The sequence below is a fragment of the Pseudophryne corroboree genome, chromosome 5, assembly GCF_028390025.1.
Source record: "Pseudophryne corroboree isolate aPseCor3 chromosome 5, aPseCor3.hap2, whole genome shotgun sequence".
NCBI lineage: Eukaryota > Metazoa > Chordata > Amphibia > Anura > Myobatrachidae > Pseudophryne > Pseudophryne corroboree.
This window is the reverse complement of record NC_086448.1, coordinates 407,930,977-407,953,953: the sequence shown is the minus strand read 5'-3', so window position 1 is coordinate 407,953,953 and position 22,977 is coordinate 407,930,977. Positions and strand designations below refer to the sequence as shown.

Sequence of the window (22,977 nt, the reverse complement as noted above, 5' to 3'; positions counted from 1 at the left end):
TGGATCTTTAAGTGCGGCCGTCTCAGGAGAGGGTAACGCCACTTGTTTTGATAAGCGTGTTAGCGCTTTGTCCACCCTAGGAGGTGTTTCCCAGCGCTCCCTAACCTCTGGCGGGAAAGGGTATAAAGCCAATAACTTCTTTGAAATTAGCAGTTTTTTATCGGGGCACCCCACGCTTCATCACACACGTCATTTAATTCTTCTGATTCGGTAAAAACTACTGGTAGTTTTTTTACACCCCACATAATACCCTGTTTTGTGGTACCTGTAGTATCAGCTAAATGTAACATCTCCTTTATTGCCAAAATCATATAACGTGTGGCCCTACTGGAAAATACGGTTGATTCGTCACCTTCACCACCGGAATCAGTGCCTGTGTCTGGGTCTGTGTCGACCGACTGAGGCAAGGGGCGTTTTACAGCCCCTGACGGTGTTTGAGGCGCCTGGACAGGCACTAATTGAGTGTCCGGCCGCCTCATGTCGGCAAACGACTGCTTAAGCGAGTTGACGCTATCCCGTAATTCCACAAATAAAGGCATCCATTCTGGTGTCGACCCCCTAGAAGGTGACATCCTCATATTTGGCAATTGCTCCGCCTCCACACCAATAACGTCCTCATACATGTCGACACACACGTACCGACACACAGCAGACACACAGGGAATGCTCTATACGAAGACAGGACCCACTAGCCCTTTGGGGAGACAGAGGGAGAGTCTGCCAGCACACACCAAAAAACGCTATATATGACAGGGATAGCCTTATGATTAAGTGCTCCCTTATAGCTGCTTTTATATTAATATATTGCCATTTATTTTGCCCCCCCTCTCTGTTATACCCTGTTTCTGTAGTGCAGTGCAGGGGAGAGACCTGGGAGCCTTCCTGACCAGCGGAGCTGTGACAGAAAATGGCGCCGTGTGCTGAGGAGATAGGCCCCGCCCCTTTTCCGGCGGGCTCGTCTCCCGCTATTTAGTACATTTAGGCAGGGGTAAATATCTCCATATAGCCTCTGGGGCTATATGTGAGGTATTTTTAGCCTTTTTAAAGGTTTTCATTTGCCTCCCAGGGCGCCCCCCCCCCCAGCGCCCTGCACCCTCAGTGACTGCCGTGTGAAGTGTGCTGAGAGGAAAATGGCGCACAGCTGCAGTGCTGTGCGCTACCTTAAGAAGACTGCAGGAGTCTTCAGCCGCCGATTCTGGACCTCTTCTTGCTTCAGCATCTGTGAGGGGGCCGGCGGCGTGGCTCCGGTGACCATCCAGGCTGTACCTGTGATCGTCCCTCTGGAGCTTCATGTCCAGTAGCCAAGAAGCCAATCCATCCTGCACGCAGGTGAGTTCACTTCTTCTCCCCTCTGTCCCTCGTTGCAGTGATCCTGTTGCCAGCAGGAATCACTGTAAAATAAAAAACCTAAGCTAAACTCTCTAAGCAGCTCTTTATGAGAGCCACCTAGAATTGCACCCTTCTCGGCCGGGCACAAAAATCTAACTGGAGTCTGGAGGAGGGTCATAGGGGGAGGAGCCAGTACACACCACCTGACCTGTAAAAGCTTTACTTTTGTGCCCTGTCTCCTGCGGAGCCGCTATTCCCCATGGTCCTTTCAGGAACCCCAGCATCCACTTAGGACGATAGAGAAAACATTTTCCATTGTCTCAATCATGTAACGTGTGGCCCTACTGGAAATCACGGTTGTCTCTTCACCGTCGACACAGGAGTCAGTATCCGTGTCGGCGTCTGTATCTGCCATCTGCCTGACGGCCTATGAGACGTCTGGACAGGCACAAGCTGAGTAGCCGGCTGTCTCATGTCAACCACTGTTTTTTTATATAGAGCTGACACTGTCACGTAATTTTCAACAGTACATCCACTCAGGTGTCGACCCCCTAGGGGGTGACATCACTGTTACAGACACTCTGCTCCGCCTCCACATCATTTTCCTCCTCATACATGTCGACACACACGTACCGACACCCAGCACACACACAGGGAATGCTCTGATAGAGGACAGGACCCACTTAGCCCTTTGGGGAGACAGAGGGAGAGTTTGCCAGCACACACCAGAGCGCTATATATGTATAGGGACAACCTTACAATAAGTGTCTATCCCTTATAGCTGCTTATATCTGTTATTTTGCCAAATAAGTGCCCCCCTCTCTTTTTTACCCTGTTTCTGTAGTTGCAGGATGCAGGGGAGATTCTGGGAGCCTTCCTACCAGCGGAGCTGTGTGGGAAAAATGGCGCTGTGTGCTGAGGAGATAGGCCCCGCCCCCTTCACGGCGGGCTCTTCTCCCGCTTTTTACTGGAAAACTGGCAGGGGTTAAATACATCCATATAGCCCAGGAGCTATATGTGATGTATTTTTCGCCAACTAAGGTAAATTCATTGCTTCCCAGGACGCCCCCCCCCCCCCCCCAGCGTCCTGCACCCTCAGTGACCGGAGTGTGAAGTGTGCTGAGAGCAATGGCGCACAGCTGCAGTGCTGTGCGCTACCTTATGAAGACAGGAAAGTCTTCTGCCGCCGATTTATGGACCTCTTCTTGCTTCAGCATCTGTAAGGGGGCCGGCGGCGCGGCTCCGGGACCCATCCATGGCTGGGCCTGTGATCGTCCCTCTGGAGCTAATGTCCAGTAGCCTAAGAAACCCAATCCACTCTGCACGCAGGTGAGTTCGTTTCTCTTCCCTAAGTCCCTCGATGCAGTGAGCCTGTTGCCAGCAGGTCTCACTGAAAATAAAAAACCTATTTAAACTTTTACTCTAAGCAGCTCAGGAGAGCCACCTAGATTGCACCCTTCTCGTTCGGGCACAAAATCTAACTGAGGCTTGGAGGAGGGTCATAGGGGGAGGAGCCAGTGCACACCAGCTAGTCCTAAAGCTTTTACTTTGTGCCCAGTCTCCTGCGGAGCCGCTATTCCCCATGGTCCTTTCGGAGTCCCCAGCATCCACTAGGACGTTAGAGAAAAATAATTAGTAATAAGAAAATATCAGTACAGATAAAGGTTTATTATTTTATGAAATCAGCTTGTTTGCATGTGAACATAACTGACCTTTATGTTTGTGACCTGCAACTAGGCAGCGGGCACTACCACAGGGCAGTCAGGCTGTGAGATAACCGGAAGAAGAAGGAAGCACATAGAGAGATTGAACACATGGCTGGCGACCCCAGCACCAACGTTGATTCGGCCTCCACCCATTACGCAGCGCATATGTTGTGCGTACTGCTGGCAGAGGGAAAACAAATATGGCGGAGTACGAACACAGGCGCCTATAAATGAACGCCCATCGATTTCAGAACAAACCACTGCACACTACATGGTGCGACTTCTTATAACTGCTATTTTTTACTGGCCAAAACATACATCATTACTTTAAATAATATCCACGAGTAGATGGTTTTATTTGATAAAAGTTATAGCCCGCACCCCCTTCGTATTTATGACGTGTTGGTATGACCCACTGTGGATACTTCCAGAATCTGTCGTAAAGCGAAGATGGCGGCGGTGACCGTTGGTTGCACATGCGCGGTATGTCTGTAGGCGGGGTGAAATAGCATCAGCAGCGGCAGCAGCAGCGGTGTTCCGTCAGTCAGCAGCGTCTGTCTGCTCTCTGGGCTCTTTCTGTATCAATCGCTTTTATCGCTGCAGCCATGTCCTCGCTGGGCACGCTCGCCTTCGATGAGTATGGGCGGCCTTTCATTATCATCAAAGATCAGGACCGAAAGTCTCGTTTATCTGGGTTGGAGGCTCTTAAGGTAAGGGGCCCAGATAGAGCTGGCGGGCCATGTGGCTCCGGAGGTAGCTGTGACGGGGCTGGTGAGGCGGTTCCTTGTTCTCGGCTTGGCAATACCGTATTTTATATTTTTATGATTATACGCGAAAGTACAGTAGAGATTAGTTGCTAGGGATGTCCCATGATACAGTTATATATGTTAATTACATATATTTGTATCTCTTATGTGCTAACTGGGGTCTATTCATAGAGCAGAGAAAAAGCCTCTTGCGGATGAGGGGTTTTCTTTGCCTAGTGTTCTTCATAGGGTTAAGGGAGGTACAAACAGTAGAGATGTGTGCCGAGTGATCTAGCACAGACTACTCAGCACACCTCTCTCTCTCTCTCCCCATGATCGCACTGAGCCAAAAAAAAAGTGGGTCCCGGGGACCCCTCACTTTAAAAAAAAAAAAATGGGGTCTTACCAGTCTTTTTATGGGTCCCATCGGAATGAAGGTTCTTTTTAATCTTGTTTGGACACTACAAAAGTGTTGCAAGGTGGGGGGATGGGGTGAAGGTGCTGCTGGGCTGTGTAGCATGCAGGACACCCTGCACCAGAGGTGTAACTAGACATTTTGGTGCCCTTAGGCAGAATGTGAATTGGTGTTCCACCTCCCAGATCGCAAAGTATAGGCAATGCGTGCTGCAAAATTTTAGGGGTGTGGCTTCATGGAGAAGGGGCGTGACCACATAATAGTGCCAATTCACATTACACCACGGTAGCGTCTAGATTCTCTTCGTGCAGAGGACCTTTCCCATATCCCCCTGGGTCCATGGCCCAATCTATTTGGAATAGAAAAGTGTGGCAAGCGGAGCGGAGCTAGACACCGTGCCCGATGCGTGGCGAGCGAAGCGAGCCCGCGAGGGTCCAATGCTGCATAGAAAAAAAAAAATACTCCAAACGGACGGAGAACGAAGAAAACATTTAGGAGCTGTAAGGGCGGAAGTTCTCTCCTGCCCACTCGTTTTGTCACGTCCAGGTCCTTTGCACAAAGGCAACATAGACACAACCATTACACCACACAGTAGTACCGCTTATACACATTGCACCAGGTAGAACCTCCTATGCACACTGCCCCCGGTAGAGCACGTTATACACTTTGCGTCCGGTAGAGCACTGAGGCACATTGCAGTATCTGCCTATGACCACCAGTCCTGCATGCAGGAACAATCTAGAATCAGCGATAGCGACGTGGGGCTGTGCTTCGCTATGGGGTCGATTCTATTCGGCAACTAATGAATAGCGCCGGGAATTAGCTCCCGACGCTATTCAATTCAGCAACTAGTTACCTGCAATTGTCGGGAATTCTTCTCTCATCCCCGGGGGATGAGAAGAGAAACCCGACAAAAGTGCTGCCTCGCGGCCGGCGCGAGGCTGATTCTGTCGGGAATCAGCCTCGCGCCGGGGAGTTAAGTCGGAGAATGCCCGTTCTCGCCGACAAAACAGGTAGTTTTGTCGGGAGAACGGGCCATCGCCGACGTAACTAGTTGCTGAATTGAATAGCGTCGGGAGCTAATTCCCGGCGCTATTCATTAGTTGCCGAATAGAATCGACCCCTATGTGAATACACATGGAGAGATCCGTGTGTAATTTCGAAGCAATGTAGTCAGATTACTTAGATATTCAGTACGGATCTCTCTGTGCGTACCCTCCTTTTAGTTTCAGTGGCTGAATCGCATCACCAAACTATAGTAAGGTGACTGCTATTCATTAAATAACAGATGGGGTAGTCTGAGCACGGTGTTGAAACTGGCAAGGAAGTTATTTCTATCTGTTTTTGCCACACACTGCAACCTAGCTCCACTCCTCTTTCCCCAGATCTCCCTGCTTCAGCTTCCACGAACTTCCTAAAATGGACACTGTTGCATGTGCACAGGTGCAAAATATAGACAAATGATTAAAGCGGTGCATGCGCAAACCCAGGGAGGCTACATGAACTGCTACTTAGTCAAACAGATGTAATCTAGGGGTCTATTCATAAACCAGAGAAAAGCTTTGTTTTGCGTTAAACTGGGCTTTTCTCTGCTTTCCTCAATTCACAGCGCGGGTTACCGTGGAGAAGTCCCTGACTTCCCCAGCTGCACCCCTGCTCCGTGCCTGAATCGAACCGCCATGCTTTTATATGGTGAGTGCAATTCATGTAGGAATGGAAAGCAACAGCCGCTAATGGTTTTCGCACCCATCTCCCCAAAAAAATTGGCTTATCGTGGCCTGCACGCTCCCGTATATCGCATCTATCCTATTCCAAAATGGCGATAATGGGGTTCGCCAGGAAAAAGTGATAGCAATTTTTTTCAGCAAAGTGATAGTGTTCACTCTAGGATGTTTTTAGGGCAGGGTGCTGACCACTGAGAAGGGCACATTTTTTCTCAATCATGAGGGCAAAATTTTGTACATAATGCTTAAGCAAAAACCGCCACTGTATGGTATCTGGACTCTAGGTTGACACAGGAAATAGGTCGACATGTCCATTAAGTCGACATGAACAAGGTCGACTTGGAAAAAGGTTGACATGAGTTTTCATAATTATAAAAAAAAAAATTCTCATACGTTCTAGAGGATGCTGGAAATGCTTCAAGAACCATGGGATATAGACGGGATCCGCAGAAGACATGGGCACACTATAAGATTTTGGGTGTGAACTGGCTCCTCCCTCTATGCCCCTCCTCCAGACTCCAGTTAGATTCTGTGCCCAGTGAGACTGGATGCACACTGAGGAGCTCTCCTGAGTTTCTCAGAAAAATACTTTTATTAGGTTTGTTATTTTCAGGGAGACCTGCTGGCTACAGGCTACCTGCAGTGTGGGAGTGAGGGGAGAGAAGCAGACCTACTTCTTCTTCAGAGTTCAAGGGCTCTGGACACCATTAGCTCCAGAGGGTTCGATCACTTGGTACGCCTAGCTGCTTGTTCCCGGAGCTGCGCCGTCACCCCCCTCACAGAGCCAGAAGACAGAAGCCGGGTGAGTATGAGAAGATCAGAAGACGGCGTTTGAGGTACCGCGCGGCATGCTCCCACACATAAAACGGCAGTGCAGGCCGCAGGGGGGGGGGCAGCATGGGGGACCTCAAACAGCACTGGCAAAAAAGTATATAACAGTGCCCAGGCACTAGTTAAGGGACCCCCGCCAGTATAAAGATTTATTAAGCGGGACTGAAGCGTGCCATGTAGTGGGCGGAGCTTAGCCCACACAGCTCTGACCAGCACCATTTTCTCTTCACAGAAGCTGCAGAGACGCTGGCCCTGACCTCCACACTGCTGTACAAGTGACAGGGTGCAAAACGGGGGGGCACAAGTGATTTGGTGCTAAAATTATTTAGCACCAGTCTTATTACTGGCTTCAGTACCGGGATAGGCGCTGGGTGTGAGCTGGCTGAACTCGCTCTGTGTCTCTGGCAGGCTTTATTGTGGGTCTGTCTCCTATAGCCCCAGTGTGTTTGGGAGTGTCGGTACGTGTGTGTCGACATGTCTGAGGCTGAATGCTCTTCCCAGGAGGAAGCTGGAGTAGGGACAGAAAATGTGAGTGCCCGTGTCTGTACCGCCGACGGATGATTGGGTGAATATGTTGAGTGTTTTAAACGCAAATGTGATTAAGTAGACTCAGATTTATCAAATCTTAGTCAAAGAACCAGACATGGAGGAAATCCATGGAAGATGCTTTGTCACAAGCCCAATCCACTTCGGGGTCACAGAAACGTGCATTTACCCAGATTACAGATACCGACACTGACTCTGATTCCAGTGTCGACTATAGTGATGCCAGATTACATCTAAAACTGGCAAAGAGTATTCAGTATATGATTGTGGCGATAAAAGATGTTACATATCACTGAGGACCCTGCTGTTCCTGATACTAGGGTCTGTATGTTTTAAAGGAAAGAAACCTGAGGTAACGTTTCCTCCCTCTCATGAACTGAACGCACTTTTTGAAAAAGCTTGGGAAAATCCTGACAAAAAGATACATGTTCCCAAAAGAATTCCAGTGGCATATCCGTTCCCCTCTTGGGACAGGGAAAGGTGGGAGTCAATCCCCACGGTAGACAAAGCTTTATCGCGTCTATCCAAAAAGGTGGCAGATCTTAAGCAGGAAAATACACTGAAATCCATTTGTCGCTACTCAGGCCTGCCATTGCTGCGGCATGGGTGAGTAGCGCTATTGAAAGGTGGGCAAATAACTTGTCATCTGAGGTAGATATCCTAGACAGGGATAGTGTGCTTTTGACTCTGGGTCACATCATGGACGCTGCAGCATATTTAAAAGAAGCTGTAAGGCAGGGCTGGCCAATCCAGTCCTCGAGATCTACCAACAGTACACATTTTCCAGATCACCTAGCTGGTGCACAGGTGTAGTCATTACTAATTAAGATGTGCTGCATTCATTCCCAACTGAAAATTTTACAGGTCTCCAGGAGGCCTGGAAAACATGAACTGTTGGTAGATCTCGAGGACCGGTTTGGCCAGCCCTGCTGTAAGGGATATTGGCCTTTTGGGTTCAAGGGCCAATGCCATGGTGGTCTCAGCAAGGAGAGCATTGTGGATACATCAATGGAATGCTGATACTGACTCTAAGAAGGCGATGGAGTCTCTTCCGTTTAACGGTAGTGTCTGGTTTGGCGACGGCCTCACTGACCTGGTGTCTACAGCTACTGCGGGTAAGTCTTCATTTTTACCTTTATGTCCCTGCTCAGCAGAAGAAATCGCTTCACTATCAGATGCAGTCCTTTCGGCCCAATAAATTAAAAAAAGGACTTGGGTCCTCCTTCCTTGCTGCGAGGGGGAGAGCAGAAGTCCTCTCTGGCTTCTACTAAATCCACCGCATGACTTTGGGGCTTCTCTGCGGGAGTCCACACCAGTGGGGGCACGTCTCAAACTCTTCAGTCAGGTCTGGGTGCACTCGGACCTGGATCCTTGGATAGTAGAAATAGTAACCCAAGGGTACAAATTAGAGTTTCAAGACGTGCCCCCTCACCGATTTTTCAAATCAGCCTTGCCAGCTTCTCTTCCAGAAAGGGAGATGGTAAGCGCTGCGATACTAAAGTTGTGTCAAAATCAAGTGATTGTCACGGTACCCCGTCTCAACAGGGGGAAGGTTTTTATTCGAGCCTGTTTGTGGTCCTGAAGCCGGATGGCTCAGTCAGACCGATTCTAAACCTAAAATCCCTCAATTTCTTTCTTAAATTTTTTTTTTTTTTTTTTTTTAAGTTCAAGATGGAGTCTCTATGAGCAGTGATCTCCAGTCTGGAGGAGGGGGATTTATGGTGTCGGTCGACATAAAAGATGCCTACATGCATGTCCCCATATATCCTCCACATCAGGCTTACCTGAGATCTGCTGTGCAGGATTGTCATTACCAATTTCAGACGTTGCCGTTTGGTCTGTCCACAGCTCTGAGGATTTTCACCAAGGTTATGGCGGAAATGATGGTTCTCCTGCGCAGGCAGGGAATCGCAATTATCCCGTACTTGGACGATCTCATAAAGGTGTGGTCCAAGGAGCAATTGTTGAAGAATGTTGCCCTTTCACTGACGATTCTGCAACAACACGGTTGGCTCCTAAGTGCCAAAATCACAGTTGGAACCAACGACACGGCTGTCGTTCCTGGGTATGACTCTGGATTCAGAATTGCAGAGTTTTTCTTCCAGTGGAAAAAGCTCTGGAAATACAGAACATGGTAAAACAGATTCTGAAACCGGCAAAGGTATTAGTTCTTCACTGCACTCGGTTGCTGGGGAAGATGGTGGCGGCCTACGAGGCCTTTCCGTATGGCAGGTTCCATGCCAGGGTGTTTCAGTGGAACCTGCTGGACCAGTGGTTCGGGTTTCACCTGGACATGCACCAGAAAATAATTCTATCTCCCAGGACCAGAATTTCCCTTTTATGGTGGCTGCACAGTTCTCACCTTCTGGAGGGACGCAGGCTCGGGATTCAGGATTGGATCCTGGTGACCACGGATGCAAGCCTCTGAGGCGGGGAGCAGTCACACAGGGAAGAAAGTTTCAGGGAAAGTGGTCAAGCCAGGAAGCTTGTCTACATATAAACATTCTGGAATTAAGAGCCATCTACAATGGCATACTGCAAGCAGAACATCTTCTTCGAGGTCTGACGGTCATGATTCAGTCAGACAACGTGACAGCAGTGGCGTACATAAACCGCCAAGGCAGAACAAAGAGCAGAGCGGCGATGGCCGAGGCCACGAAGATTCTCCGCTGGGTGGAAAGACATGCCAGCGCTCTGTCGGCGGTCTTCATTCCAGAAGTGGACAACTGGGAAGCAGACTTCCTCAGCAGACACGATCTCCATCCAGGAGAGTGGGGTCTTCATCAAGAGGTCTTTGCAGAAGTGACAAGTCGTTGGGGAGTTCCTCAAGTGGACATGATGGCGTCCCGCCTCAACAAGAAACTTAAGAGATATTATTCCAGGTCAAGGGACCCTCAAGCGATAGCGGTGGACGCCCTAGTGACACACTGGGTGTTTCAGTCGGTCTATGTGTTCCCTCCACTTCCACTCATTCCAAAGGTGATAAAAATTATAAGAAGAACAAGGGTTCAGGCGATCCTCATTGTTCCGGATTGGCCAAAAAGGGCCTGGTATCCAGATTTTCAGGAGTTGCTCATAGAAGATCCCTGGCCTCCTTCCTCTTCAGGAGGACCTGTTACAACAGGGGCTGTGCGTGTATCAGGATTTGCTGCGTTTGACGACGTGGCGGTTGAACGCCAAATCCTAGCCCGAAAGGGTAGTCCCAGTGAATTCATTCCTACACTTCTTCAGGCTAGAAAAGAATTAACGGCAAAACATTACCACTGTATTTGGAGAAAATGTGTCTTGGTGTGAATCCAAGAAGGCTCCTACGGATGAATTTCAGCTGGGACGTTTGCTACATTTCCTACAAGCAGGTGTGGATGCGGGTCTAAAGTTAGGCTCTATTTAAAGTACAGATTTCGGCCTTGTCGATCTTTCTTTCAAAAAGAATTGGCCTCCCTTCCAGAAGTTCAGACCTTCGTAAAAGGCGTGATGCACATCCAATCTCCCTTTGTGCCCCCAGTGGCACCATGGGACCTTAATGTGGTGTTGCAATTCTTGCAATCACATTGGTTTGAACCTTTGCGCAAGGTTGAGTTAAAGTTCCTTACTTGGAAAGTGGTCATGTTGTTGGCCTTGGCGTCTGCAAGGCGAGTGTCTGAGTTGGCGGCTTTGTCTCACAAAAGCTCCTATTTGATTTTCCATGCTGATAGAGCTGAGTTGAGAACTCGTCAGCAATTTCTGCCAAAAGTGGTTTCATAATTTTCATGTTAACCAGCCAATTGTGGTGCCAGTGGCTACTGACGCCTTGGCGGAGTCGAAGTCTCTCGATGTGGTCAGAGCTTTGAAGATCTGTCGCCAGAACGGCGCAGATTAGGAAAACAGAGGCTCTGTTTGTCCTTGGGGCTCCTGCTTCTAAGCAGACTATTGCGCGCTGGATTTGTAATACAATTCAGCAGGCTCATTCTACATTGCCGAAATCTGTGGAAGCCCATTCTACTAGAAAGGTGGGCTCATCCTGGGCGGCTACCCGGGGAGTCTCGGCGTTACAACTTTGCCGAGCTGCTACTTGGTCGGGATCAAACACCTTTGCAAAGTTTTACAAGTTTGATACCCTGGCTGAGGAGGACCTCTTGATTGGTCAATCGGTGCTGCAGTCATCCGCACTCTCCCGACCGTTCTAGAGCTTTGGTATAAACCCCATGGTTCTTGAAGCATCCCCAGCATCCTCTAGGACGTATGAGAAAATAGGATTTTAATACCTACCGGTAAATCCTTTTCTCTTAGTCCGTAGAGGATGCTGGGCGCCCGTCCCAGTGTGGGCTGTATCTGCAGTTTGGTTATAGTTACGCTCATGTTGAGTTCAGTCAATCTGTGACTGTTGGTCATGCCGTTGCATGCGTTGTTGAATGCCATGTTGTACGGTGTTAGTGGTGTGAGCTGGTATGTATCTCACCTTAGTTTAAAATAAATAAATCCTTTTCCTCGAAATGACAGTCTCCCTAGGCACAGTTCCTATAACTGGAGTCTGGAGGAGGGGCATAGAGGGAGGAGCCACTTCACACCCATTAAAAGTCTGTGTGCCCATGTCTCCCGCGGATCCCGTCTATACCCCATGGTTCTCGAAGCATCCCCAGCATCCTCTACGGACTAAGAGAAAAGGATTTACTGGTAGGTTTAAAAAAAAAAAAAAAAAAAAAACCCTTTTTTTTTTTTATTTTTTACTTTTTCGTACTTTACGATCCACGTGGACTACAATTGGGAACGGTAAACTTGCCCGAAGGATGGCGAGTGAACACTGTGCACTGACTGGGGTTCATGTTCACTTTATGAATAAAATGACACAAACAAACTGCCTACCTTTTTTACATATCGACCTAATGACTTTTCTCTGACGTCCTAGTGGATGCTGGGACTCCGTCAGGACCATGGGGAATAGCGGCTCCGCAGGAGACAGGGCACAAAATTTAAAAGTTTGACCACTAGGTGGTGTGTACTGGCTCCTCCCCCTGTGACCCTCCTCCAAGCCTCAGTTAGGTTTTTGTGCCCGTCCGAGCAGGGTGCAATCTAGGTGGCTCTCCTAAAGAGCTGCTTAGAAAAAGTTTGTTAGGTTTTTTATTTTCAGTGAGTCCTGCTGGCAACAGGCTCACTGCAACGAGGGACTTAGGGGAGAAGAAGTGAACTCGCCTGCGTGCAGGATGGATTTGCTTCTTAGGCTACTGGACACTAGCTCCAGAGGGACGATCACAGGTACAGCCTGGATGGGTCACCGGAGCCGCGCCGCCGACCCCCTTGCAGATGCCGAATAGAGAAGAGGTCCAGAAACCGGCGGCAGAAGACGTCTCAGTCTTCATGAGGTAGCGCACAGCACTGCAGCTGTGCGCCATTGCTCTCCGCACACTTCACACCAGCGGTCACTGAGGGTGCAGGGCGCTGGGGGGGGCGCCCTGGGCAGCAATGTAATATACCTATTCTGGCTAAAATATATCACATATAGCCCCTGGGGCTATATGGATGTATTTAACCCCTGCCAGGTTCCAAAAAAACCGGGAGAAGAAGCCCGCCGAAAAGGGGGCGGGGCCTATTCTCCTCAGCACACAGCGCCATTTTACTGCCCAGCTCTGCTGCGAGGAAGGCTCCCAGGACTCTCCCCTGCACTGCACTACAGAAACAGGGTAAAAACAGAGAGGGGGGGGCACTTATTGGCGATATTTATAATATTTGAGCTGCTATAAAGGGAACACACTTATTAAGGTTGTCCCTATATATATTTATAGCGCTTGGGTGTGTGCTGGCAAACTCTCCCTCTGTCTCCCCAAAGGGCTAGTGGGGTCCTGTCTTCTATCAGAGCATTCCCTGTGTGTCTGCTGTGTGTCGGTACGTGTGTGTTGACATGTATGAGGACGATGTTGGCGTGGAGGCGGAGCAATTGCCTGTAATGGTGATGTCACCCCCTAGGGAGTCGACACCAGAATGGATGGCTTTGTTTATGGAATTACGGGATAGTGTCGGCACGCTACAAAAGTCGGTTGACGACATGAGACAGCCGGCAAACCAGTTAGTACCTGTCCAGGCGTCTCGGACACCGTCAGGGGCTGTAAAACGCCCTTTACCTCAGTCGGTCGACACAGACACTGACACTGAATCCAGTGTCGACGGTGAAGAAACAAACGTATTTTCCAGTAGGGCCACACGTTATATGATCACGGCAATGAAGGAGGCTTTGCATATCTCTGATACTGCAAGTACCACAAAAAGGGGTATTATGTGGGGTGTGAAAAAACTACCGATAGTTTTTCCTGAATCAGAGGAACTGAATGAAGTGTGTGATGAAGCGTGGGTTACCCCAGATAGAAAACTGCTAATTTCAAAGAAGTTATTGGCATTATACCCTTTCCTGCCAGAGGTTAGGGCGCGCTGGGAAACACCTCCTAGGGTGGATAAGGCGCTCACACGCTTATCAAAGCAAGTGGCGTTACCGTCTCCTGATACGGCCGCCCTCAAGGATCCAGCTGATAGGAGGCTGGAGAATACATTAAAAAGTATATACACACATACGGGTGTTATACTGAGACCAGCAATCGCCTCAGCCTGGATGTGCAGTGCTGGCGTGGCTTGGTCGGAGTCACTGTCTGAAAATATTGATACCCTGGATAGGGACAGTATTTTACTGACTATAGAGCAGTTAAAGGATGCATTTCTTTATATGCAAGATGCACAGAGAGATTTCTCTAACGTCCTAGTGGATGCTGGGAACTCCGTAAGGACCATGGGGAATAGCGGGCTCCGAAGGAGGCTGGGCACTCTAGAAAGATCTTAGACTACCTGGTGTGCACTGGCTCCTCCCACTATGACCCTCCTCCAAGCCTCAGTTAGATTTCGTGCCCGGCCGAGGTTGGATGCACACTAGGGGCTCTCCTGAGCTCTTAGAAAGTTATAGTCTTAGAATTTGTTCTTTTCAGTGAGACCTGCTGGCAACAGGCTCACTGCAGCGAGCGGAAAATCGGCGGCATGAAGACTCAGTCTTCACCAAGGTAGCGCACAGCACTGCAGCTGTGCGCCATTGCTCCTCTCACACACTTCATACTCCGGTCACTGAGGGTGCAGGGCGCTGGGGGGGGGCGCCCTGAGGCAGCAATAAAAACACCTTGGCTGGCAAAAATACCTCAATATATAGCCCCAGGGGCTATATATGAGGTAAATACCCCTGCCAGAAGTCCATAAAAAACGGGAGAATAGGCCGCGAAAAAGGGGCGGAGCCTATCTCCTCAGCACACTGGCGCCATTTTCCCTCACAGCTCCGTTGGAGGGAAGCTCCCTGGCTCTCCCCTGCAGTCTACAAGGGTTAAAAAAAGAGAGAGGGGGCACTAAATTTAGGCGCAGTATACTATATATATATATATATATATATATATATATATATATATATATATATATATATATATATATATATATATATATATATATATATATATATATATATATATATATATATATAGATAGATAGATATAAAGCTATAGGGGACATAACTCAGTTAGTCCCTGCAGTATATAGCGCTCTGGTGTGTGCTGGCATACTCTCACTCTGTCCCCCCAAAGGGCTTTTGTGGGTCCTGTCCTCGTTTAGAGCATTCCCTGTGTGTCTGCGGTGTGTCGGTACGGCTGTGTCGACATGTTGAATGAGGAGGCTTATGGTGACGGAACAGAGGCCGATATATGTGATGTCGCCCCCTGTGGGGCCGACACCAGAGTGGATAGAGGTAAAAGGTATTAACCGACAGTGTCAACTCCTTACATAAAAGGGTGGATGACGTAACGGCTGTGGGACAGCCGGCTTCGCAGCCCGCGCTTGCCCAGGCGTCTCAAAGGCCATCAGGGGCTCAAAAACGCCCGCTCTCTCAGATGGCAGACACAGATGTCGACACGGAGTCTGACTCCAGTGTCGACAAGGTGGAGACATATACACAATCCAATCCGTGACTTGATCCCGGCAATAAAAAATGTGTTATACATTTCTGACTTTAACCTCTATAAATGGGTTTTAGGTTTGGGGAGAAAAAACAGGCAGTGTTTTGTTCCCCCATCAGATGAATAAATGAAGTGTGTGAAAAGCGTGGGTTCCCCCGTTAAGAAACTGGTAATTTATAAAAAGTTACTGATGGCGTACCCTTTCCCGCCAGGAGGATAAGTTACGCTGGGAGATATCCCCTAGGGTGGATAAGGCGCTCACACGTTTGTCAAAAAAGGTGGCACTGCCGTCTTAGGATACGGCCACTTTAATAGGTACCTGTTGATAAAAAACAGGAGGCTATCCTGAAGTCTGTATTTACACACTCGGGTACTAGACTGAGACCTGCAGATAGTGCTGCTGCAGCGTGGTTGGTGACCCTGTCAAACAGGGATAATAGTTGGCAAACATAAAAACATATTAAAGACGTTGTCTTATATATGGGGGATGCACAGAGGGATATTTTGCCGGCTGGCATCCAAAATAAATGTAATGTCCATTCTGTCAGGAGGGTATTAGAGACCTGTCACTGGACAGGTGATGCTGACTTAAAAAGCGCATAGAGAGCCTTATAAGAGTGAGGAATTATTTGGGGATGGTCTCTGGGACCTCGTATCCACAGCAACTGCTGGGAAGAAATAATTTTACCTCAGGTTTCCTCACAGAAAAAGGTACAGTCCTTTCGGCTTCAGAAAAGCAAGCGGGTCAAATGGCGCTTCCTTTCTGTACAGAGACAAGGGTAGAGGGAAAAAGCTGCACCAGTCAGCCTGTTCCCAGAATCAAGATTCTTCCCCCGCCTCCTGTGAGTACACACCATGACGCGGGTGCTCCACAGGTGTAGCCAGGTACGGTGGGGGGCCGCCTCAAAAATTTCAGCAATTAGTGGGCTCGCTCACAGGTGGATCCCTGTTTCTTCCAAGTAGTATTTCAGGGGTACAAGCTGGAATTAGAGATGTCTCCCCCCAGCCGTTTCCTAAAATATGCCTTGCTGACAACTCCCTCAAGCAGGGAGGCTGTGCTAGAGGCAATTAATAAGCGGTATTCCCAGCAGGTAATACTCAAGGTGCCCCTACTTCAACAAGGACGGGGTTACTATTCCACACGGGTTGGGGTACCGAAACCGCATGGTTCGGTGTGACCCATTTTATATTTAAAATCCTTGAACATAAAAAAATTCAAGTTCAAGATGGAATTGCTCAGGGCGGTTATTGCAAGCCTGGACGAGGGGGATTACATGGTATCCCGGGACATCAAGGATGCTTACCTGCATGTCCCCATTTACCATCCTCGCCAGGAGTACCTCAGATTTGTGGTACAGGATTACCATTACCAAGTCCAGACACTGCCGTTTGGACTGTACATGGCACCGAGGGTGTTTTATCAAGGTAATGGCCGAAATGATGATACTCCTTCAAAAAAAGGGAGTTGTAATTATCCCGTAATTGGACAATCTCGTTATAAGGGCGAGGTCCAAGGAGCAGTTGGTAGTCGGGGTAGCACTATTTTGGAAAGTGCTACAACAGCATAGGTGGATTCTAAACAGTCCAAAGTCACAGCTGGTTCCTATGACACGTCTACTGTTCCTGGGGATGGTTCTGGACATAAACCAGAAATAGTGTTTCTCCCGGAGGAGAAAGCCAAGGAGTTGTCATCTCTAGTCAGAGACCTCCTGAAACCAAAATAGGTAGCGGTGCATCATTGCACGCGAGTCCTGGGAAAAATGGTAGCTTCTTACGAAGCAATCCCATTAGGCAGGTTCCATACAAGAACTTTTCAGAGGGACCTGTTGGACAAGTGGTCCGGATCGCATCTTCCGATGCATAGGCTGATAACCCTGTCTCCAAGGACCAGGGTATCTCTACTGTGGTGGCTGCAGAGTGCCCATCTTCAAGAGGGCCGCAGGTTCGGCATACAGGACTAGGTCCTAGTGACCATGGATTCCAGCCTTTGAGGCTGGGGGGCAGTCGCATAGGGAAGAAACTTCCAGGGACTTTGGTCAAGTCAGGTTATTTCCCTACACATAAATATTCTGGATCTGAGGGCCATTTACAATGCCCTGAGGCCAGCAAGGCCTCTGCTTCAAAACCAGCCGGTACTGATCCAATCAGACAACATCACGGCAGTCGCCCATGTAATCAACAGGGCGGCACAAAAAGCAGGATGGCGATGGCAGAAGCCACAAGGATTCTCCGATAGGCGGAAAATCATGTGTTAGCACTGTCAGCAGTGTTCATTCCCGGAGTGGACAACTGGGAAGCAGATCTTCTCAACAGACACGACCTCCACCCGGGAGAATGGGGACTTCCTCCAGAAGTCTTCCAATAGGATTGTACACCATTGGGAAAGGCCACAGGTGGACATGATGGCGTCCCGCCTTAACAAAAAGCTATAAAAGATATTGCTCCAGGTCAAGGGACCCTCAGGCGATAGCTATGGACGCTCTGGTAACACCGTGGGTGTACCAGTCGGTTTAGGTGTTCTCCCCTCTGCCTCTCATACCAAAGGTACTGAGAATAATAAGAAGGCGAGGAGTAAGAACGATACTCGTGGATGGCCAAGAAGAGCTTGGTACCCAGAACTTCAAGAATTTATATCAGAGGACCAATGGCCTCTGCCACTCAGTCAGGACCTGCGGCAGCAGGGGCCCTGTCTGTTCCAAGACTTACCGCGGCTGCGTTTGACGGCATGGCGGTTGAACGCCGGATCCTGAAGGAAAAGGGTATTCCGGAGGAAGTAATTCCTACGCTTACTAAAGCCAGGAAAGAGGTTACAGCAACTCATTATCACCGCATATGGCGAAAATATGTTGCATGGTGTGAGGCCGAAAGGGCCCCAACAGAGGAATTTCAACTAGGTCGATTTCTGCATTTCCTGCAAGCAGGAGTGACTATGGGCCTTAAATTGGGTTCCATTAAGGTACAGATCTCGGCTCTGTCGATTTTCTTTCAAAAAAGAACTAGCTTCAGTACCTGAAGTTCAGACATTTATAAAAGGAGTGCTGCATGGTCAGCCCCCGTTTGTGCCTCCTGTGGCACCTTGGGATCTCAACGTGGTGTTGAGTTTTCTTAAAATCACTTTGGTTTGAACCACTAAAAACCGTGGATCTGAAATATCTCACATGGAAGGTGGTTGTTATTGGCCTTGGCTTCTGCCAGGCGAGTATCAGAATTGGCGGCTTTGTCTTGTAAAAGCCCTTATTTGATTTTCCATATGGATAGGGCAGAATTGAGGACTCGTCCCCAGTTTCTCCCTAAGGTGGTGTCAGCGTTTCACCTGAACCAGCCTATTGTGGTGCCTGCGGCTAAGGATTTGGAGGACTCCAAGTTGCTAGACGTTGTCAGGGCCCTGAAAATATGTTTCCAGGACGGCTGGAGTCAGAAAATCTGACTCGCTGTTTATCCTATATGCACCCAACAAGCTGGGTGCTCCTGCTTCTAAGCAGACTATTGCTCGTTGGATTTGTAGTACAATTCAGCTTGCACATACTGTGGCAGGCCTGCCACAGCCAAAATCTGTCAATGCCCATTCCACAAGGAAGGTGGGCTCATCTTGGGCGGCTGCCCGAGGGGTCTCGGCTTTACAACTTTGCCGAGCAGCTACTTGGTCAGGGGCAAACACGTTTGCAAAATTCTACAAATTTGATACCCTGGCTGAGGAGGACCTGGAGTTCTCTCATTCGGTGCTGCAGAGTCATCCGCACTCTCCCGCCCGTTTGGGAGCTTTGGTATAATCCCCATGGTCCTTACGGAGTTCCCAGCATCCACTAGGACGTTAGAGAAAATAAGAATTTACTCACCGGTAATTCTATTTCTCGTAGTCCGTAGTGGATGCTGGGCGCCCATCCCAAGTGCGGTTTATCTGCATTACTTGTACATAGTTATTGTTAACTAAATCGGGTTATTGTTGAGCCATCTGTTGAGAGGCTCTATTGTTTCATATCACGAGTTGTACGGTGTGGCTGGTATGAGTCTTACCCGGGATTCAAAATCCTTCCTTATTGTGTACGCTCGTCCGGGCACAGTACCTAACTGAGGCTTGGAGGAGGGTCATAGTGGGAGGAGCCAGTGCACACCAGGTAGTCTAAGATCTTTCTAGAGTGCCCAGCCTCCTTCGGAGCCCGCTATTCCCCATGGTCCTTACGGAGTTCCCAGCATCCACTACGGACTACGAGAAATAGAATTACCGGTGAGTAAATTCTTATTATTTGCACTCTGGCATCAAGAGTAAGTGCGATGTCCATATCTGCCAGAAGAAGTTTATGGACGCGCCAGTGGTCAGGTGATGCGGATTCCAAACGACATATGGAAGTATTGCCGTATAAGGGGGAGGAATTATTTGGGGTCGGTCTATCGGATCTGGTGGCAACGGCCGGAAAATCCACCTTTTTACCCCAGGTCACCTCCCAGCAGAAAAAGCCGCAGGCTTTTCAGCCGCAGTCCTTTCGTTCCTGTAAGAACAAACGAGCAAAAGGACATTCCTATTTGCCCCGAGACAAAGGAAAGGGTAAGAGACTGCAACAAGCAGCTCCTTCCCAGGAGCAGAAGCCCTCCCCGGCTTCTACAAAGGCGTCAGCATGACGCTGGGACCTTACAAGCAGACTCAGGGGCGGTGGGGGGTCGCCTCAAACATTTCAGCGCACAGTGGGCTCACTCGCAGGTGGACCCCTGGATCCTGCAGGTAGTATCTCAGGGTTACAGGTTGAAATTCGAGAAGTCCCCTCCTCGCCGTTTCCTAAAGTCTGCTTTGCCAACGTCTCCCTCCGACAGGGCGACGGTATTGGAGGCCATTCACAAGCTGTATTCTCAGCAGGTGATAGTCAAGGTACCCCTCCTACAACAGGGACAGGGGTATTACTCCACGCTATTTGTGGTACCGAAGCCGGACGGCTCGGTAAGACCGATTCTAAATCTAAAATCTCTGAACCTGTACATACAAAAATTCAAGTTCAAGATGGAGTCACTCAGAGCAGTGATAGCGAATCTGGAAGAAGGGGATTTTATGGTGTCCTTGGACATCAAGGATGCTTACCTTCATGTTCCAATTTGTCCTTCACACCAAGGGTACCTCAGGTTCGTGGTCCAAAACTGTCATTATCAGTTTCAGACGCTGCCGTTTGGATTGTCCACGGCACCCCAGGTCTTTACCAAGGTAATGGCCGAAATGATGATCCTTCTTCGAAGAGAAGGCGTCTTAATTATCCCTTACTTGGACGATCTCCTGATAAGGGCAAGATCCAGAGAACAGCTGGAGGTCGGAGTAGCACTAACCCAAGTAGTGCTCCAACAACACGGGTGGATTCTGAATTTTCCAAAATCCCAACTGATCCCGACGACACGTCTGTTGTTCCTAGGGATGATTCTGGACACTGTTCAGAAAAAGGTATTTCTTCTGGAGGAGAAAGCCAGGGAGTTATCCGATCTAGTCAGGAACCTCCTAAAACCAGGAAAAGTATCTGTGCATCAATGCACAAGAGTCCTGGGAAAAATGGTAGCTTCTTACGAAGCGATTCCATTCGGCAGATTCCATGCACGAACTTTTCAGTGGGATCTGCTGGACAAATGGTCCGGATCGCATCTGCAGATGCATCAGCGGATAAAATTGTCCACAAGGACAAGAGTGTCTCTGCTATGGTGGTTGCAGAGTGCTCATCTGTTAGAGGGCCGCAGATTCGGCATACAGAACTGGGTCCTAGTGACCACGGATGCCAGCCTGAGAGGCTGGGGAGCGGTCACACAGGGAAGAAACTTCCAGGGCGTGTGGTCAAGCCTGGAGACGTCTCTTCACATAAATATACTGGAGCTAAGAGCAATCTACAATGCTCTAAGCCTGGCAAAACCTCTGCTTCAGGGTCAGCCGGTGTTGATTCAGTCGGACAACATCACGGCAGTCGCCCACGTAAACAGACAGGGCGGCACAAGAAGCAGGAGGGCAATGGCAGAAGCTGCAAGGATTCTCCGCTGGGCAGAAAATCATGTGTTAGCACTGTCAGCTGTGTTCATCCCGGGAGTGGACAACTGGGAAGCAGACTTCCTCAGCAGACACGATCTGCACCCGGGAGAGTGGGGACTTCATCCAGAAGTCTTCCACATGATTGTGGTCCATTGGGAAAGACCAATGGTGGACATGATGGCGTCCCGCCTCAACAAAAAACTGGACAGGTATTGCGCCAGGTCAAGAGACCCTCAGGCAATAGCTGTAGACGCTCTGGTAACTCCATGGGTGTACCAGTCAGTGTATGTGTTTCCTCCTCTGCCTCTCATACCAAAAGTACTGAGAATTATACGGCAAAGGGGAGTAAGAACGATACTCGTGGCTCCGGATTGGCCAAGAAGAACTTGGTACCCGGAACTTCAGGAGATGCTCACGGAAGATCCGTGGCCTCTACCTCTAAGACGGGACCTGCTTCAGCAGGGACCGTGTCTATTCCAAGACTTACCGCGGCTGCGTTTGACGGCATGGCGGTTGAACGCCGAATCCTAAGGGAAAAAGGCATTCCGGAAGAGGTCATCCCTACCCTGGTAAAAGCCAGGAAGGAGGTGACTGCACAACATTATCACCGCATTTGGAGAAAATATGTTGCGTGGTGTGAGGCCAGGAAGGCCCCGACGGAGGAATTTCAACTGGGTCGATTCCTACATTTCCTGCAAACAGGATTGTCTATGGGCCTCAAATTAGGGTCCATTAAGGTTCAAATTTCGACCCTGTCGATTTTCTTCCAGAAAGAATTGGCTTCAGTTCCTGAAGTCCAGACTTTTGTAAAAGGAGTACTACATATACAGCCCCCGGTTGTGCCCCCAGTGGCACCGTGGGATCTTAATGTAGTTTTGGATTTTCTCAAATCCCATTGGTTTGAGCCACTCAAATCGGTGGATTTGAAATATCTTACATGGAAAGTAACCATGCTACTGGCCCTGGCTTCAGCCAGGAGAGTGTCAGAATTGGCGGCTTTATCGTATAAAAGCCCATATCTGATTTTCCATTCGGACAGGGCAGAACTGCGGACGCGTCCTCACTTTCTGCCTAAGGTGGTTTCAGCGTTTCACCTGAACCAGCCTATTGTGGTGCCTGCGGCTACTAGCGATTTGGAGGATTCCAAGTTGCTGGACGTTGTCAGAGCATTGAAAATATATATTTCAAGGACGGCTGGAGTCAGAAAATCTGACTCGCTGTTTATACTGTATGCACCCAACAAGCTGGGTGCTCCTGCTTCTAAGCAGACGATTGCTCGTTGGATTTGTAGCACAATTCAACTTGCACATTCTGTGGCAAGCCTGCCACAGCCTAAATCTGTCAAGGCCCATTCCACAAGGAAGGTGGGCTCATCTTGGGCGGCTGTCCGAGGGGTCTCGGCATTACAACTCTGCCGAGCAGCTACGTGGTCAGGGGAGAACACGTTTGTAAAATTCTACAAATTTGATACCCTGGCTAAGGAGGACCTGGAGTTCTCTCATTCGGTGCTGCAGAGTCATCCGCACTCTCCCGCCCGTTTGGGAGCTTTGGTATAATCCCCATGGTCCTGACGGAGTCCCAGCATCCACTAGGACGTCAGAGAAAATAAGATTTTACTTACCGATAAATCTATTTCTCGTAGTCCGTAGTGGATGCTGGGCGCCCATCCCAAGTGCGGATTGTCTGCAATACTTGTACATAGTTATTGTTACAAAAAAATCGGGTTGTTATTGTTGTGAGC

General features: G+C 49.1%; 2 protein-coding genes across 4 annotated transcripts in view; one reads left to right on the top strand and one right to left on the bottom strand.

Annotated features, from left to right (window-relative positions):
* ATPSCKMT (ATP synthase c subunit lysine N-methyltransferase) overlaps positions 1 to 3,204 on the bottom strand; it is a 153,048-nt gene extending 149,844 nt beyond the window's left edge. The window contains exon 1 of the mRNA XM_063922763.1: positions 3,042 to 3,204. The gene's annotated coding sequence lies outside the window, so the exon portion shown is untranslated. The remainder of the gene's footprint in view (positions 1 to 3,041) is intronic.
* Positions 3,205 to 3,286: 82 nt separating this feature from the next.
* Positions 3,287 to 22,977, top strand: part of CCT5 (chaperonin containing TCP1 subunit 5) — a 187,837-nt gene continuing 168,146 nt past the window's right edge. Inside the window, exon 1 of one of the 3 annotated variants that reach the window (XM_063922762.1) lies at positions 3,287 to 3,309. In XM_063922762.1, the coding sequence (XP_063778832.1) occupies positions 3,307 to 3,309 (3 nt within the window). In that variant the 5' untranslated portion in view covers positions 3,287 to 3,306. Of the gene's footprint in view, positions 3,310 to 3,470; positions 3,519 to 3,544; positions 3,746 to 22,977 lie in introns of those variants that run through there. The other 2 variants (XM_063922761.1, XM_063922760.1) reach the window with 2 other exon arrangements.